The sequence below is a fragment of the Syngnathus leptorhynchus genome, chromosome 21, assembly GCF_054491065.1.
Source record: "Syngnathus leptorhynchus isolate UIUO chromosome 21, UIUO_Slep, whole genome shotgun sequence".
Classification (NCBI taxonomy): Eukaryota; Metazoa; Chordata; class Actinopteri; order Syngnathiformes; family Syngnathidae; genus Syngnathus; species Syngnathus leptorhynchus.
The window spans coordinates 6,058,877-6,071,567 of NC_141215.1; the positions used below are offsets into that span (position 1 = coordinate 6,058,877).

The following is a 12,691-nucleotide window of genomic DNA, read 5'->3' on the forward strand; positions in this document are numbered from 1 at the left end:
ATTTATGAAAGTTGTGTTTTGTCGCCCTCCTGTGGCTCTCTTTTGTATGGCAGTTACTGTTCAACTAAATAATTTCAAGCACGTTATGAAATAGTATCACTGTATTTTATTTAGGCACTAATAGTTAACAAATGTTGCTCAGGTTGACAGTTAAAACAGAAATCATTCTTTGAAAGTACCGCTATGGTCCACCACATTGCAATATCTCATAATTCCATCCATTTTCCTCAAATTCACTCCTATGGACAATGTTTGCCATTATGCAATAACAGAATAGTCATGTCCCACGTTTAAGGTGAAAATATCTAAAAAAAAAAAGTTAAATGTTAGTAAATGTAATTCTAACAGAGAACTACAACGTCCTCATTGTCCAACATTTAGTTTCGTGGAATAACGACTAAATGCTTTATCTGGAGCTTGTGCAATTGGCTAATTCTCCACATTAGCGTCTGCTAACCCGCTTCTAGGTTGGTCACTTCATCATATGGCCAGCGCAGGCCAGATGGCATTCCGTCTCGACATCAGTCGCTGAAGGACGACTCGCTATCTGAAGCGTTGGCGTCGAGCTCCTCGCTGTTTTTCATTCCCACATCCGGCACGGGGGCGTTGGGCTTGCTGCCATCAGCAGGAAAATGTCACGTTAAAGCAGGAAAACACAACAAAACTCAAAGGACAACATTTGCAAAACTTACTCAAGCAAGTCCGGATCCAAACCTTCCAAGCTCATTTTATTTCGGATGGCCATAACGGGAACACCCTGCCAACAACAACGTCTGACATGCTTCATCTGAAAAGGTATCAGAGCGATCATAGAAAATTTCACACACCACTTGAACCATCTTCAGATATCTAGCGTAGCGTGGATCCTTGGCCACTGTCATGACATTTGTCTCCTCGCTTTTAGGTGTCGTTACGTCATCTGGGACAGCGTGAGATGGCTAAAAGAGAACAGATCATATTGAATAAAGGATAACCGTATATTAATGACCTGTTTGTACCTCAGGAGGGGGAAGCATCACAGCAGGTGGACCTTCTGTCAGACCAGGATCAGGAGCGCTGGTGCCGTTGGTCTGGACTCCTTGTTTGACTGTATCTACAGTGACGTCCTCCAGTCCGGGGATGGAGGACAGCTGCTCACGGTTGGATGATATTCCATCAGGGAGGAGTTCGGATGTATAAAAGGAGAAGAAGAAAGAACCAACCTTGGCTTCCAAGATACACAGCGTGGTCTCAATCTGTTGGATGCGCAGGGATACGTTGGCAAGTTTCTGTGGAGGAAAATTCAAGATATTGTTTTTTTGTTTTAAGGATTACACGTCTGAGGAAAAATCCACAAACCTCTTCGCACACTGTGGAAAAGTTGTTGAGGAAGCGAACCGTGTGGACGATGAACTGGTTGAGAAAAGCAACAATTCTTCTCTGCTGAATGGCAGGAACCTAAGGTAGGAAATGTGACATCAACGTGTAGGTGTTAAAATGTTCACTCTGGATTGAAAAATAAATGCAAGGGAGTGCTGGCAGTGGCAAAAATTGATTTAAAAACACAACTGTGTTTGACATGCATTTTGTTTACATTCATTTCCTGGCTAGGCTAACACGCTAACTTGACACTAACCTTCGTTAGATCAACTCCAGAGCCCACAATCGGAAGTCCGTCCTCGTCCATGCCTCTTACTACAAAACGTCACTTATTTGAATGCTGATTAAATTTCTTCCGCTTTATACGATGAGGAAAAAAAGCAGATAGGGTGTGCACAATGATGTTGACTGTTTCATGTGACTATGAATTGTAATATCGCGTGACCTCGCGAGAGGACGACAATTCTCGTTTTATTTTGAAGCGAGGGACAAACATCTGTTTCACGCCGGAAAAAAAAAACTTTGAGCTTAATCTGGTAAAAATGTGTCAAAATGATTACAATTACGAAGTACTCCGTGCAAGTCGTTCAATCATATTCTGAAGAACAGTCAGTTTGTAAACCCTCTTATTTTGAAAAGCGGAAATGTCGGAGAGTGACTTTGAGGACAAGAATGCTTGCGTCGGGATAGCGCATGCTAACCACAAATTGAAACATTGTCTTCTATTATATTTTTTTATCAAGACCACGGAAGACTTTGTCAACCTTCTGACCTTCTTGGGAAAATAATATCAAAAATGAACCGTATGTATTTGAAAAATGAACTCTTGGTGTTGTCTGTTTATGTTAGCTTGCTGTTTAGCGGGGGCTGTCAATTCAAAATGATCTAGCAAGTCACTCAGCCTCGTGGTGTTGCGTTAGTTTTTTGAGCAGGTAAAGTAGATGAGGAATTTATTCCTCTACCTTTCCTGTGAACATTTTAAAAACAGTCACACGTATGGGTTAAATTGACATTGCAATTATATTGATATTTGAAGAATAATTATATTGAATGCCTTATTATATGATTGTATTTTTCAGAAGCTGTCCCACCCTTGTCGACCCTCCGCCAACTGGTGCCTCCTTTGCAGTTGTGCTCAGCTGCCATGTGGCAACTCGCCCAGCAGAAAGATGTGATGAACTACCAGAAACTTCAGGAGTTTGTGTACGCTGTGACCGAGGCGGTGCCCGAACTGATGAGCCACAAGCAGAGAGACCAGCTCATCCTGGGCCTCAGAGCAAGGGTATACAGTACTTGCATTTGTTACGAAATGAAACAAAAGAGTCTTATAGTTGATGTTTCCTGTTCAGCTGATCCTAGAGCTGTGCAAAGGTTCTGCCCGGGGTTCTGTGGACTCTCAGATGATCCACAGCCACTTAGAAAGACTCCCAGTAACTCCAGATGTAAGTGCAGGAATGACATCATCAGCTTCTTATTTGAGTTCATGTGTCTAATAAACGTTTGCCCGCAGAGCGACGAGGAGGTGAAAACAGCAGAATCCACTTTCGTCGCTTTGATTCAGAGCCTCTTGAAGGATCCGGCGGAACGAGCTTACTTCTTTCAGGTCGGGTCAACAAATGTTTACCTTGTGAAATTCATCATTTTTGTTGTAAATTAAGTATTTATATTCTTATAGGAAGTATTCCCCGTCGAATATGGCCAAAAGTATGATGCAGCCCTACATGCGTTACTTTGGGAGTTGCTCACAAAATTAGAGAATCTGATCCCAGTACCAGACCTCAAGCAGGTATCGAGTCCCCTTTGTCCTGTTATTTTCTATTTATTTATTTATCAGGGAAATTACCCATGGATGTGTTTTGATTCCAGACGGCAGCCTGGCTTGGCTCGGCTCCCGCCATTTTGGGCGAGTGCGTCCGGTCCATGCCAGAAGAGCTGCCTTCAATCTTTGAGCACTGCAGAACTGCTGGACTTTTTAAAATTCAGCGTAAGTGCATCTTGGAATCTTCATCCTGATGCTTCAGTTTGTAATTTGTGTTTTTTTTTTGTTTTTTTTCCAGACGGCCCCTCATCCACGATTGGCAGCTGCATCATGTCCGCTCTGTCCATCCCGCCCTCTCAAAAATCAAACATCTCCCTGGCTCCGGAGTCTGTGCACAGCTATTCCAACGTCCTCCATCCTGAGCAGTTCAGCGTGGTGACCATCTACACCGAGGTGGACGTCCAAGAAGTGACGACCGAAGGTCAGACGAATCTCTACGAGGTGGAGGTGTCGCCCGCGGAGGACGCCACGGGCGAAACGTTGGACGTGGCCAAAGCGCTGGAAAAGCTGACCAAAACATTTGCATTGAGAAAGGATAGTATTGATAGCGAAACAGCGAGGAGCCAGCAATTTGCGATCCAAGATGTCTTTGAGGAGGCTAAGGATGGCGTACAGCCTGACACCGAAGCGAAGGAGCCTTCTGCAGAAGACGACGTGACGAATGCCACGGAAATAACTGTTGGTGAAACACAACACACGTCCATTCCACTAGTGGAAGCCTCCACCGGCTGGTGTGACTTAAAGAGGTATGATGGAACCTGTCTCAGCTCCTTTTTGGGCCAGAAGTGAAACTGACTGCAAAAATGTACTTTTCTCCCACAGTATTCAAGCTGACCACCCAGTTGCCTCATCAGTGATCGCCATTAAAGGAAGCGACAAATGTAAGCGGTTGATCAAACGTTTTGTTTTATATTGCACCGTGACAAGTGCCCCCCCCCCCCCTCCCCGCCCTCATATATGATTCTACCCGCAGGCAATTCCGATGAGATGACCTCCATCATCTTCACATGCTCACAGTGTCCTTTCCACCACTCGGACGTCGACAGCCCGCCGCACTTCCACATGCAAAGCGTTCGCAGCGAGGACTACGGCAAACTGTCGGGACCCAACGCGGCTCCGATTCCTTCCGAATCGGACGAAATCTTCACCTCTATTAAGCTTCTCCCCAAAGGAGATGCGGAGCAGCCGGACGGTGCGCCGGTCAGCGATGACTCCGGAAGTTCCCAGCAGGCCTCCGGCAGGCAAAAAGCTCTGGCGTGCGAGACGTGCGGCCGGACGTTCACGCGCACGTCGGACGTGCGGCGCCACCAGCTGACCCACACGGGCGAGCGACCCTTCCGCTGCTCTCAGTGCGACTGTACCTTCCAGCACTCGTGGGACCTCGCCAAGCACCAGGGCAAGTCGCACGCCACCGCCGTCTCCTTCGCCTGCTCGTCGTGCCACGCGTCCTTCGCCAACCTGCGGGCGCTGACCGCCCACCACAAGCGCAGCCACTCGGACGCCGAGCGCCTGCCGCACATCTGCTCCATCTGCAGCCGCAACTTTGCCTCTGCCGACGAGCTGCTGGAGCACAGGAAGTCGCACGTGGCCAAGCGCTACGTGTGCCCGCAGTGCGGCGAGGCCTTCGACTCGCTGCCGGCGCGCTCGCTGCACCGGCAGACGCATCAGGTGAAGCGACAGTTCAAGTGCCCGCGCTGCGAGAAGACGTACACGCGGCGCTCGGACGTGAAGCGGCACATGGCCGCGCACACGGGCGAGCGGCCGCACCGCTGCGGCCAGTGCGGCAAGCAATTCTCGCTGCGCTTCATGCTGGTCAAGCACCTGCGCGTGCACACGGGCGAGCGACCCTTCCAGTGCTCTCACTGCAGCAAAAAGTTCACCCTGGCCTCGGTGCTGGCGCGCCACGAGAGGATGCACACGGGCGAGAAGCCCTTCCTGTGCTCTCAGTGCGGGAAAGCCTTCCTGTCTCAGGGCGAGCTCTCCAAACATCAGCGCTCGCACACGGACAAGCGACCATTCGGCTGCCCGCTTTGCCCCAAGCGCTTCAAGAGCAAGAAGACGCAGCGGGAGCACGCCGTCTCGCACACCGGCGCCCGGCCTTACCCCTGCGCCTACTGCAACAAGGGCTTCGCCAAAGCCACGGCGCTCACCCGACACCACCTCATCCACACGGGCGAGAGGCCCTTCCCCTGCGGCTACTGCGACAAAGCCTTCCTCACCCCCGGCGAGGCGCAGCTGCACCGCCGCGTGCACACGGGCGAGCGGCCCTACGCCTGCGACGCCTGCCAGCTCAGGTTCAAGAGCTCGTCCGAGCTGGCCTGGCACAAGCGCGGCCATTCGGGCGTCGCCAAGCCGCCCAAACCCAAGTGCGACATCTGTCGGAAGAGCTTCGCGTCCAAGGCCAAACTCCAGAAACACACGGAGACCCACGTGGACCACGTCGCCCAATGACAGTGGACTTGAACGCATTTAAATGTTATTTTCTCTGCGCAAATCACAACAATAAGGCATTTGTAAGCAAAAGATATGAAGTAAAGTTGCCTTTTTTTCCCCCCCTCCAAAGTATTCATTGTTTTTAACCTTTATGTTTTAAATCACCATGATGAAACAAAGAAGCCGTTTTCATGATATGTTGCATCATCTTTCAGGTTTTTGGAGCACTAAAGTTGAAAAGACAAATTGACCAAAAGCAAGAATGAAGAGCTGCAGGTAACTTCACTGTCGTAGGGTAAACTTCTAAACATCTTGTCTTATCTTCATTGTTTGCCATCATTTTAGACGCCGGGCTTCTACATTTGCTCACCACAGCTATTTCCGGAACGGAGGCAGAGGAAGCTCTTCAATCTCAAGTCATACGTGTCAGGTGAGTCACTTCCGTGGTGATTGCACTGAACACGTAAAACGTGGGTGGCATTATTAATAAGAGTTTGAATTTTTCCTCTTTATGGCGGAAAACTCTCATGCACACTTGATGCGGATATTTTCCATATAGGCGGTAAGAAATCTGCTTCGAGTCGTTTTGCTCGGAAAGCATTTAATATTCCGAACCCAATGGAAATTTCCAATATGTCCGAATTTTACGAGCGCATTTGTGGTAGTAAAAGAACACGACGAGTTAAATTCCGCCACGCCGGGAGAGGGTGTGCACCAGTAGATTCCCGTCGAGTCGCTTCCCACCATCTTTTCTCATTGAAGGATTTCTCGCCACGCGTCCGTTCATTTGGAAAGGACGCCGAGAATAAAATGGAAGTCGGGGCGACGTCTGCGCATGCAGATAACGCCGCAGACATCACGCGTTCCGTCATAGTGATTTACGCCTCGACCGGCGTCGGAGGCGCAGGTGGCGGATTAATAACCGGTCATAAAGAGGAAGAAGAGGAGGGGGCGTAAAATGGAGAGGAGATAAAGCCCGAGCGGGGACGATGAGCTCGCCACTGCGTCCACAGTCGTTCTCCGCCCGGCCCAGCCCCAGCAGGCATGCTGTGGAGCGGGAGCACCAGCAGCTAGCCATCCGGAGACTGTCCTCCCCGCGGAGCCTCAACCTCCTCACGCCGCCGCCGTACCCTCGCCGCGCCTCCGCCATCCCCGGCTACCTGCTGCCCCCCTACCAGGAGCAGGAGGACCACCACCTCCTCTACCAGCAGTGTCGCCGCCTCTCCTCGCCTCCCGAGATATCCCAGGTCCCGCCCCCTGCTCCGCTGCCCGCCGTGGCCGCCCCTCGTCGCCGCCCGGTGGGCGTCATGCACCTCCTCCGTCTGGGTCTTCTCGCCTTCAGCTGCCTCTTTTGGGCGGCCGGCTTGGCTCTCTTCACCTTGGGCGTGTGGGCGCAGATTTCCCTGGCCGACTTCATGTTGCTGTCCGCCAACCGCTACCCCAACGCGCCCGTCATTCTGCTGGTCACGGGCGCGGCCGTCACCGTCTGGGGCTTCCTGGGTTGTCTCGGGGTGGCGGCCAACCTCCCGTACGTTCTGAGGGCGTACGGCTTCTTCCAGCTGGCGGCGTTGGTGGCGGGTTTGTCCAGCGGACTCTGCGGACTCTTCTACCGGGAGGACATCGCCGGGGGGTTTCGTAGCGGCCTCCAGCGAGCCGTGGCCGGATACACTGAGGACGAAGGCCGTGCCGACGCTCTAGATAGCCTACAGAGGGCGCTGCGGTGCTGCGGGGCCGAAGGATGGCGCGACTGGCTGACGTCGGACTGGGCCTTCCAGCATATGACCTTCCTGCCCAACGAGAACGCCTCCGTGGGGTCTTTACCGGACAGTTGCTGCACGCGCCGCAAAGGCTGCAGGAACAGGCCGCTGCCCTCGGAGGACAACGACGGCGTGGTCGCCGCCGGCATCCACCCCCACGGATGCTTCCGCAAAGTCTTCAGCTTGGTCAACGACAACGTGTTCCACATCGCCGCCACCGTGCTCGGATTGGCCTTCACTCAAATCGGCGGCATCGCTTTGGCGTGTCTCCTAGCTAACAGGCTGGCGCCGCGGCAACGGCAACGCGTTGTGGCAAATTAATACGAAGAAACAAATTGTTTGGATTTTCAAGGTTTCTGTTGCAGTGTCGTTGAAAGCATGAGTAACGTTTTACATTTGTGAAAAAGTGGAGTAGTCAGCGATATGTTGGAGCTAAGTTTAGCCTGGGTTATTACGGAGAGTCTTGAGCGCATGTGCATGGATACACAGCAATTCAGATGCTTTTCTTTTTTTTAATTGGGGGATCACTGATGACACAAATAATTTGCATGACTTTCAGGTGAGGTTTAACGTCACGTTTGGTGCTAAAGGTGCGATGTGAAATGTCTTAAATGTTGTCTGAAAACAAAGTCATCGAAAATCATTCAAGCCAGCCAATGTATTTTCTGTTTGTGCTGTTATTTTTCTATGATGTATCTCTACAACAATAAAGCACGGATGAATGTTTTACCTGTCTGTCGCAAATTATATCGATCCGGTCGTGAAGATCAAGTCTGAAACAACTTTGTCAACGACGGCGGCGGCGTGCATAATTGCAAACGCCACACACTGATGATTACGTGAGAAACACAACAGCAAATCACGGTGAAAGTTTTCAACCATGAACGTCTGCGTCAGCGCTCCATTTCCAGGACCTCATTATGGTATTGATTAGCCTACATTATGGTCTGTCTAGCAAAGCCTTACGCTTCACTGCACTGGCCTCGTTTAACCCCCACTGTGACCCTCAAAGAAAAATAGAAGCCTTGGGGTGGGGGGGGGGGGCATCTGTGCTGCATCTGGGAAGTTGTTGTCATTCCTTGGGAAAGTCCCTACACGGCCGCATGGTCAGCAGAAACTAGCGCAATACATTGGTAAAAGCAGAAGTACACAAGTGTAATAATAAACCCCCCCCCCCCCCCACCCCTCAAAACAATGTAATTGTGACGTCACCAAAGGTGGGCGTGTCCTCTGAATCCTCTTATTTGCTTAGGCTGCAAGGAATTTAAGCAACTTTGGGCTTGTGGAAAAATGACACCCACTCAGTTTGTGCTATTGGAAACAAAATAGCGGTTCCACATCTGCTGCTATGTTTTCCCCGCTTTTTGCTCTTTGCACTGCGGCACCGCCTGGCCCAGATTCCTCGGCCCCCACCGCCGCATCTGCGCGACATGTAAGCAAACTGAGCTGAGCTGAGCTGCGCGCACCGGCGAGGAGGGGGTGGAAACCAAAAATGGACTTCAAATCGGAGCTGCTCAAGTCTATCTGGTACGCGTTCACCTCGCTGGATGTGGAGAAGTGCGGGAAAGTGTCCAAATCTCAGTTGAAGGTAAGTTGTGAGTTTTTTATTGACGTGATTGCGGTAGAGGGGGGGAAGCACTGGAAGGGCAAAGGGCATTAAAGTGGACTTTTCCTTTTGAGTCACGCTCCTGGATTATTTATTTGACTCTATTTTTTTTTTGTGTTGTTGTCTGAAGTTCAAATATTTGACATCACCATCACTTAAGGACTTGCTTTAAAATGAATACTAATAATGTCAAATGTGTGTGTGTGTGTGTGTTTGTTTTTTTATTACTTCCTGCTTGCTTGAGTGGAAGCACCGCTAGGTGAAAAGAATCCAGGGAACTTGTGGAAAGCTGCCCTGACTTGTCACAATTTCTTCCTGCTCCTGTGTGTTAGTTTTTAAAAAAAAAATGAGGCCAAGAATAAGTTTGTGTGTGGTGGCCTTTAGTCTTCATTTCGAGTCACATCTCTTTTTTTTTTTTATGACTTTATTATTGTATTTGTAATTCATATAATTTATTTGTATTTCTTGTGGTATTTTATTTAATCCACATGATAAAATTGCATGTAAACAGGGATTTTAAATGGTCTTTATTTCTTCTTTTCTTAATTGTCCTTTTCACCATCATTGTTGTCATTGAGGTGCTTTCCCACAACTTGTACACGGTGCTGAACATCCCACACGACCCGGTGGCCTTGGAGGAGCATTTCCAGGACGACGATGACGGCCCCGTGTCCAATCACGGCTACATGCCTTACCTCAATAAATACATCCTGGATAAGGTATTGTCCGGAATCCTGCCGGCGTTGGAATGTGCCTAACGCCATGTTATGCGTTGTAGGTGAAAGAGGGCATGTTCGACAAGGAGAAGTTTGACGACCTGTGCTGGACGATGACGATGAAGAAGAACCGAAAGGGGCCGCCGCCAGAAGGGGCGCTGTTGTCGGAGAGGAACTGCTTCAAGCTCTTTTGCCTGTTTAACCTGCTCTCTGAGGACCGCTACCCGCTGGTCATGATCCCGCAGGAGGTAAGCGAGGGAGGGGGAAGCGGAAAAGCCGGGCGGGACGATTTTCAAATTTACAGTTAATGAGGCTCTTCCTTCCTGTGATTTCCCAGGAATTTTTTTTTTTTCCAGCTTTCCTGAGACCCAGAAATAAAATAAACACCTTCATTTTCTTTATTTATCTATTTATCATACCTATTATAATCCCATAGAGAAGTTTAATTTGCTTTCCAGGTATGAAAAAATGTTCCTTGTATCTTACAATATATTAATGATTGAACAAGGTGGAATATCTCCTGAAGAAAATCTGCAGCGCCATGAGTCAGGAATGGGACGGCAAGCCCCTGGAGGACTTGGTCTCCCAGAATCCGGAGCTGCAAGAAGAAGGCTGGTCCGTCTGGAGCTTCCTGGAGCACACGGACGCCGGACGCCTGCTGCGCTTCACCGGCGTCGAGGCCTTCAGCCTGGCCCTCCACGAGGTCTTCCTGGAGATGTACCACAACGTCCTAAAGCGGGTACGTGAGCCGGGCGCCGTTGACTCGAATTTGATCTTCTAATATGACATGATGGCGGCAGGGCTACATGTGGAAAAAAGGCCACGTGCGACGGAACTGGACGGAGCGCTGGTTCGTACTCAAACCGTCCTCCATGGCCTACTACGTCGGCGAGGACCTGAAAGACAAGCGAGGAGAGATCCACCTGGACAAAAACTGCGTCATCGAGGTCAGTGGGGGGGATGACGACTGTGTGCTTGGATGGTTCTAATCATCTTTTCTGCTCGTCGCAGCCCATTCCGGACAGAGAAGGCAAACGTTGCTTGTTCTGTGTTAAAACTCACAACAAAACGTACGAGATGAGCGCTTCGGACCAGAGACAGAAAGTCGAGTGGACGCAAGGTGGGTGGGACACACTTTCGAATGGTTAGAACTGGATGGGAACCAAGTTTGCGCATATCCAGCCGTGCAGACGGCCCTGCGTCTTCAGAGCGAGGGCAAGCCGTCGCTGCACCGCGAGCTGAAGGTCAAAAGGCGGGTTCAACGGGAGCACAGCCAACGGGAACGCAGCTGCAGTGCCCGCAGTAGCTGCAGCAGCCAATCGGAGGACTCCAGTAACTTGGAGGCGGAGCACGCTGATAAGGACCGGCAGGACTTGGAGATAGAGAGCATCATACAGGTCAGACCTGAGGACACTTCATTAGGGACGCTTGTGCAACTGAGCACGTTTTGACAATTTTGTGTCTCGTAGCACGCCCGGGAGCTGGAAACCCGGCGGCGGGAGGTGGAGGAACGGGAGAGGAGGAAGCAGAGAGAAGTTCAGATGGAGCTGGAGAGACAACTTGAAGAGGCCCAGATGGTCAGTTGGTTGATGTTTTTATTTATTTTTCTATTCTTTTATAGGCACTGTTTTTTATGGGAATAATAAATGCTCACTTGATGCGGTGGTGCCAGATGAGGGAGAGCATGAGGGCGGAGATGCAGGAGAGGGCCAAGGAGGCCGAGCAGCAGCGGCAGAGGATACAAGAGCTGGAGGTCACGCAGCGCAAGATGGAGGCTGCGCTCAACATGGAGGTCCAGGCGCGGATGGAAGAGGAGAGGGCCAGGCAGGAACTCGAGAGGTCACTCACACCTGAACGACTTGCATAAATGCAATAAATGAATCAATGAAGATCCTCCGTTTTTGCCGTCCCGCTTGCAGACTGCTGGAGGCCGAGGAGGAGAAGAAGCAGCAGTTCCAGCTCCTTCAGGAGCAGCAGCGGGTCCTGCGCAGCCTCAGCCCCGACGAGGACAGCGACACTCCCGACACGGACCACGACCATGACGCGGACCTCCAAGCTCCCGACGCCCTTCACTCGGCCTCCCTTGAGCTCCGAGATTTGCAGGCGTCGCGGCAGAGAAGCCACCAGCATTTGGAGGTGATCAATTCTTTTCCCAGTTTCACGTTTGCACTGTTCTAATTTGGACGTCTCTATTCCAGGAAGTGCAGGAGAAGCTAAGGAACGCCAGTCAACATGTCCGCCACTGGAACGTCCAATTGAACCGCCTCATGAAGCCCATCGGCCCTGGAGGTTCACACACTTTTTCTACTTTTCACATCTAGCCCTGAGATAAATACGACAATCATGTTCATGTCTTTATTCTAGAACGTTTGGAATGTCGCTCCACCAAACATTTGTGTCCCAAGAAAGAGGGCGCCCTGGCCAGCAATGAGTTCATCTCCAGGTTCAAGATCCGAGACGCTCGCAATCCCGACACGCTCAAGGAGTACCGAGACACGCCGGAGGAGAACGTGGAGGCGCTACACCTGTCGGACGACTCGGACGAGGCTGCGGAAACTTCCAACGGGACAATCTGACCACCATCTGTTGTTATTTATAGTGACTGACAGCAAGAGCTGCGACAAAGTCCACATTTCAAGAGGACAGAGATTTTTTTGTAGAATAAATTTGATGGTTAATTAATGCTATAAAAGTATGTTTCACAGATTCCTGGACTCCTTAAATTTTTAAAAACATCTATCATTCATCTTACAAGAATATAGTTAGACTTTTATTAGGGAAAATTAAGAATGAATCTGTTTAATAAGTGATTTTGTTTTACAAGTGATTTCTTGTTTTACAAGAATTAAAACATTTGTAATGAGAATCAAGTTGGCTTTTAATTTGCTTCCAACCTTGTCTGAAAGTACGACTTAATTCATTTGACTAAATATTTCTCTCCAAAAATGTTCACGTAAGACTCGACTTTGAAGTAATTTCATCACTTCTCGTTATGTTACTG

The 12,691-nt window shown here is 49.9% G+C and overlaps 4 protein-coding genes across 9 annotated transcripts; 3 read left to right on the forward strand and 1 right to left on the reverse strand.

Moving 5' to 3' along the window:
- Positions 1-70: 70 nt before the first annotated feature.
- On the reverse strand, positions 71-1,680 carry washc3 (WASH complex subunit 3). The gene is made up of 7 exons (XM_085902343.1): positions 1,616-1,680; positions 1,339-1,437; positions 1,203-1,268; positions 999-1,130; positions 828-938; positions 693-757; positions 71-615 (listed from the first exon to the last, which is right to left on the reverse strand). Exons 1-7 carry the CDS (start codon positions 1,664-1,666, stop codon positions 522-524), a joined length of 618 nt encoding a protein of 205 aa, XP_085758469.1. The 5' UTR covers positions 1,667-1,680; the 3' UTR covers positions 71-521.
- Positions 108-5,734, forward strand: LOC147040361 (uncharacterized). Of its 4 annotated transcripts, XM_085902336.1 has the most exons (10): positions 108-795; positions 905-1,442; positions 2,439-2,641; positions 2,709-2,801; positions 2,870-2,962; positions 3,035-3,145; positions 3,226-3,343; positions 3,417-3,924; positions 4,001-4,059; positions 4,152-5,734. In XM_085902336.1, the coding sequence occupies exons 3-10, from the start codon at positions 2,504-2,506 to the stop codon at positions 5,627-5,629; spliced, it is 2,598 nt and encodes an 865-aa protein (XP_085758462.1). In that variant the 5' UTR covers positions 108-795; positions 905-1,442; positions 2,439-2,503; the 3' UTR covers positions 5,630-5,734. The 4 variants fall into 4 exon arrangements, with proteins under 4 accessions (XP_085758462.1, XP_085758463.1, XP_085758461.1 ...); XM_085902337.1 differs by lacking the exon at positions 108-795 and having other exon boundaries at positions 817-1,442; XM_085902335.1 differs by lacking the exons at positions 108-795; positions 905-1,442 and adding an exon at positions 1,831-2,162.
- On the forward strand, positions 5,617-8,097 carry LOC147040362 (tetraspanin-7-like). 3 transcript variants are annotated; one of them, XM_085902341.1, is made up of 4 exons: positions 5,617-5,691; positions 5,827-5,887; positions 5,957-6,041; positions 6,625-8,097. In XM_085902341.1, exons 2-4 carry the CDS (start codon positions 5,874-5,876, stop codon positions 7,687-7,689), a joined length of 1,164 nt encoding a protein of 387 aa, XP_085758467.1. In that variant the 5' UTR covers positions 5,617-5,691; positions 5,827-5,873; the 3' UTR covers positions 7,690-8,097. The 3 variants fall into 3 exon arrangements, with proteins under 3 accessions (XP_085758467.1, XP_085758466.1, XP_085758468.1); XM_085902340.1 differs by lacking the exon at positions 5,617-5,691 and having other exon boundaries at positions 5,738-5,887; XM_085902342.1 differs by lacking the exons at positions 5,617-5,691; positions 5,827-5,887; positions 5,957-6,041 and having other exon boundaries at positions 6,593-8,097.
- Positions 8,098-8,639: 542 nt separating this feature from the next.
- On the forward strand, positions 8,640-12,556 carry LOC147040363 (differentially expressed in FDCP 6 homolog). The gene is made up of 12 exons (XM_085902775.1): positions 8,640-8,956; positions 9,553-9,693; positions 9,753-9,938; positions 10,199-10,429; positions 10,491-10,637; positions 10,702-10,810; positions 10,873-11,087; positions 11,160-11,267; positions 11,363-11,529; positions 11,610-11,826; positions 11,889-11,979; positions 12,055-12,556. Exons 1-12 carry the CDS (start codon positions 8,861-8,863, stop codon positions 12,264-12,266), a joined length of 1,920 nt encoding a protein of 639 aa, XP_085758901.1. The 5' UTR covers positions 8,640-8,860; the 3' UTR covers positions 12,267-12,556.
- The last annotated feature ends 135 nt before the right edge of the window (positions 12,557-12,691 follow it).

Bases quoted from the DNA above. Each gene is read 5' to 3' on its own strand.
- LOC147040362 (XM_085902341.1), top strand. The intron at 6,042-6,624 runs GTGAGTCACTTC...CTGCGTCCACAG, and splicing joins TCTCAAGTCATACGTGTCAG to TCGTTCTCCGCCCGGCCCAG.
- washc3 (XM_085902343.1), bottom strand. From the start codon at position 1,666: ATGGACGAGGACGGACTTCCGATTGTGGGCTCTGGAGTTGATCTAACG. The intron at 939-998 runs GTACAAACAGGT...GTTCTCTTTTAG, and splicing joins TGATGCTTCCCCCTCCTGAG to CCATCTCACGCTGTCCCAGA. The intron at 758-827 runs GTGTGTGAAATT...TGTTGTTGGCAG, and splicing joins ATCTGAAGATGGTTCAAGTG to GGTGTTCCCGTTATGGCCAT.
- LOC147040363 (XM_085902775.1), top strand. From the start codon at position 8,861: ATGGACTTCAAATCGGAGCTGCTCAAGTCTATCTGGTACGCGTTCACC. The intron at 9,939-10,198 runs GTAAGCGAGGGA...TGATTGAACAAG, and splicing joins TGGTCATGATCCCGCAGGAG to GTGGAATATCTCCTGAAGAA. The intron at 11,827-11,888 runs GTGATCAATTCT...TCTCTATTCCAG, and splicing joins GAAGCCACCAGCATTTGGAG to GAAGTGCAGGAGAAGCTAAG.
- LOC147040361 (XM_085902335.1), top strand. The intron at 3,146-3,225 runs GTATCGAGTCCC...TTTTGATTCCAG, and splicing joins CAGTACCAGACCTCAAGCAG to ACGGCAGCCTGGCTTGGCTC. The intron at 4,060-4,151 runs GTAAGCGGTTGA...TTCTACCCGCAG, and splicing joins CATTAAAGGAAGCGACAAAT to GCAATTCCGATGAGATGACC.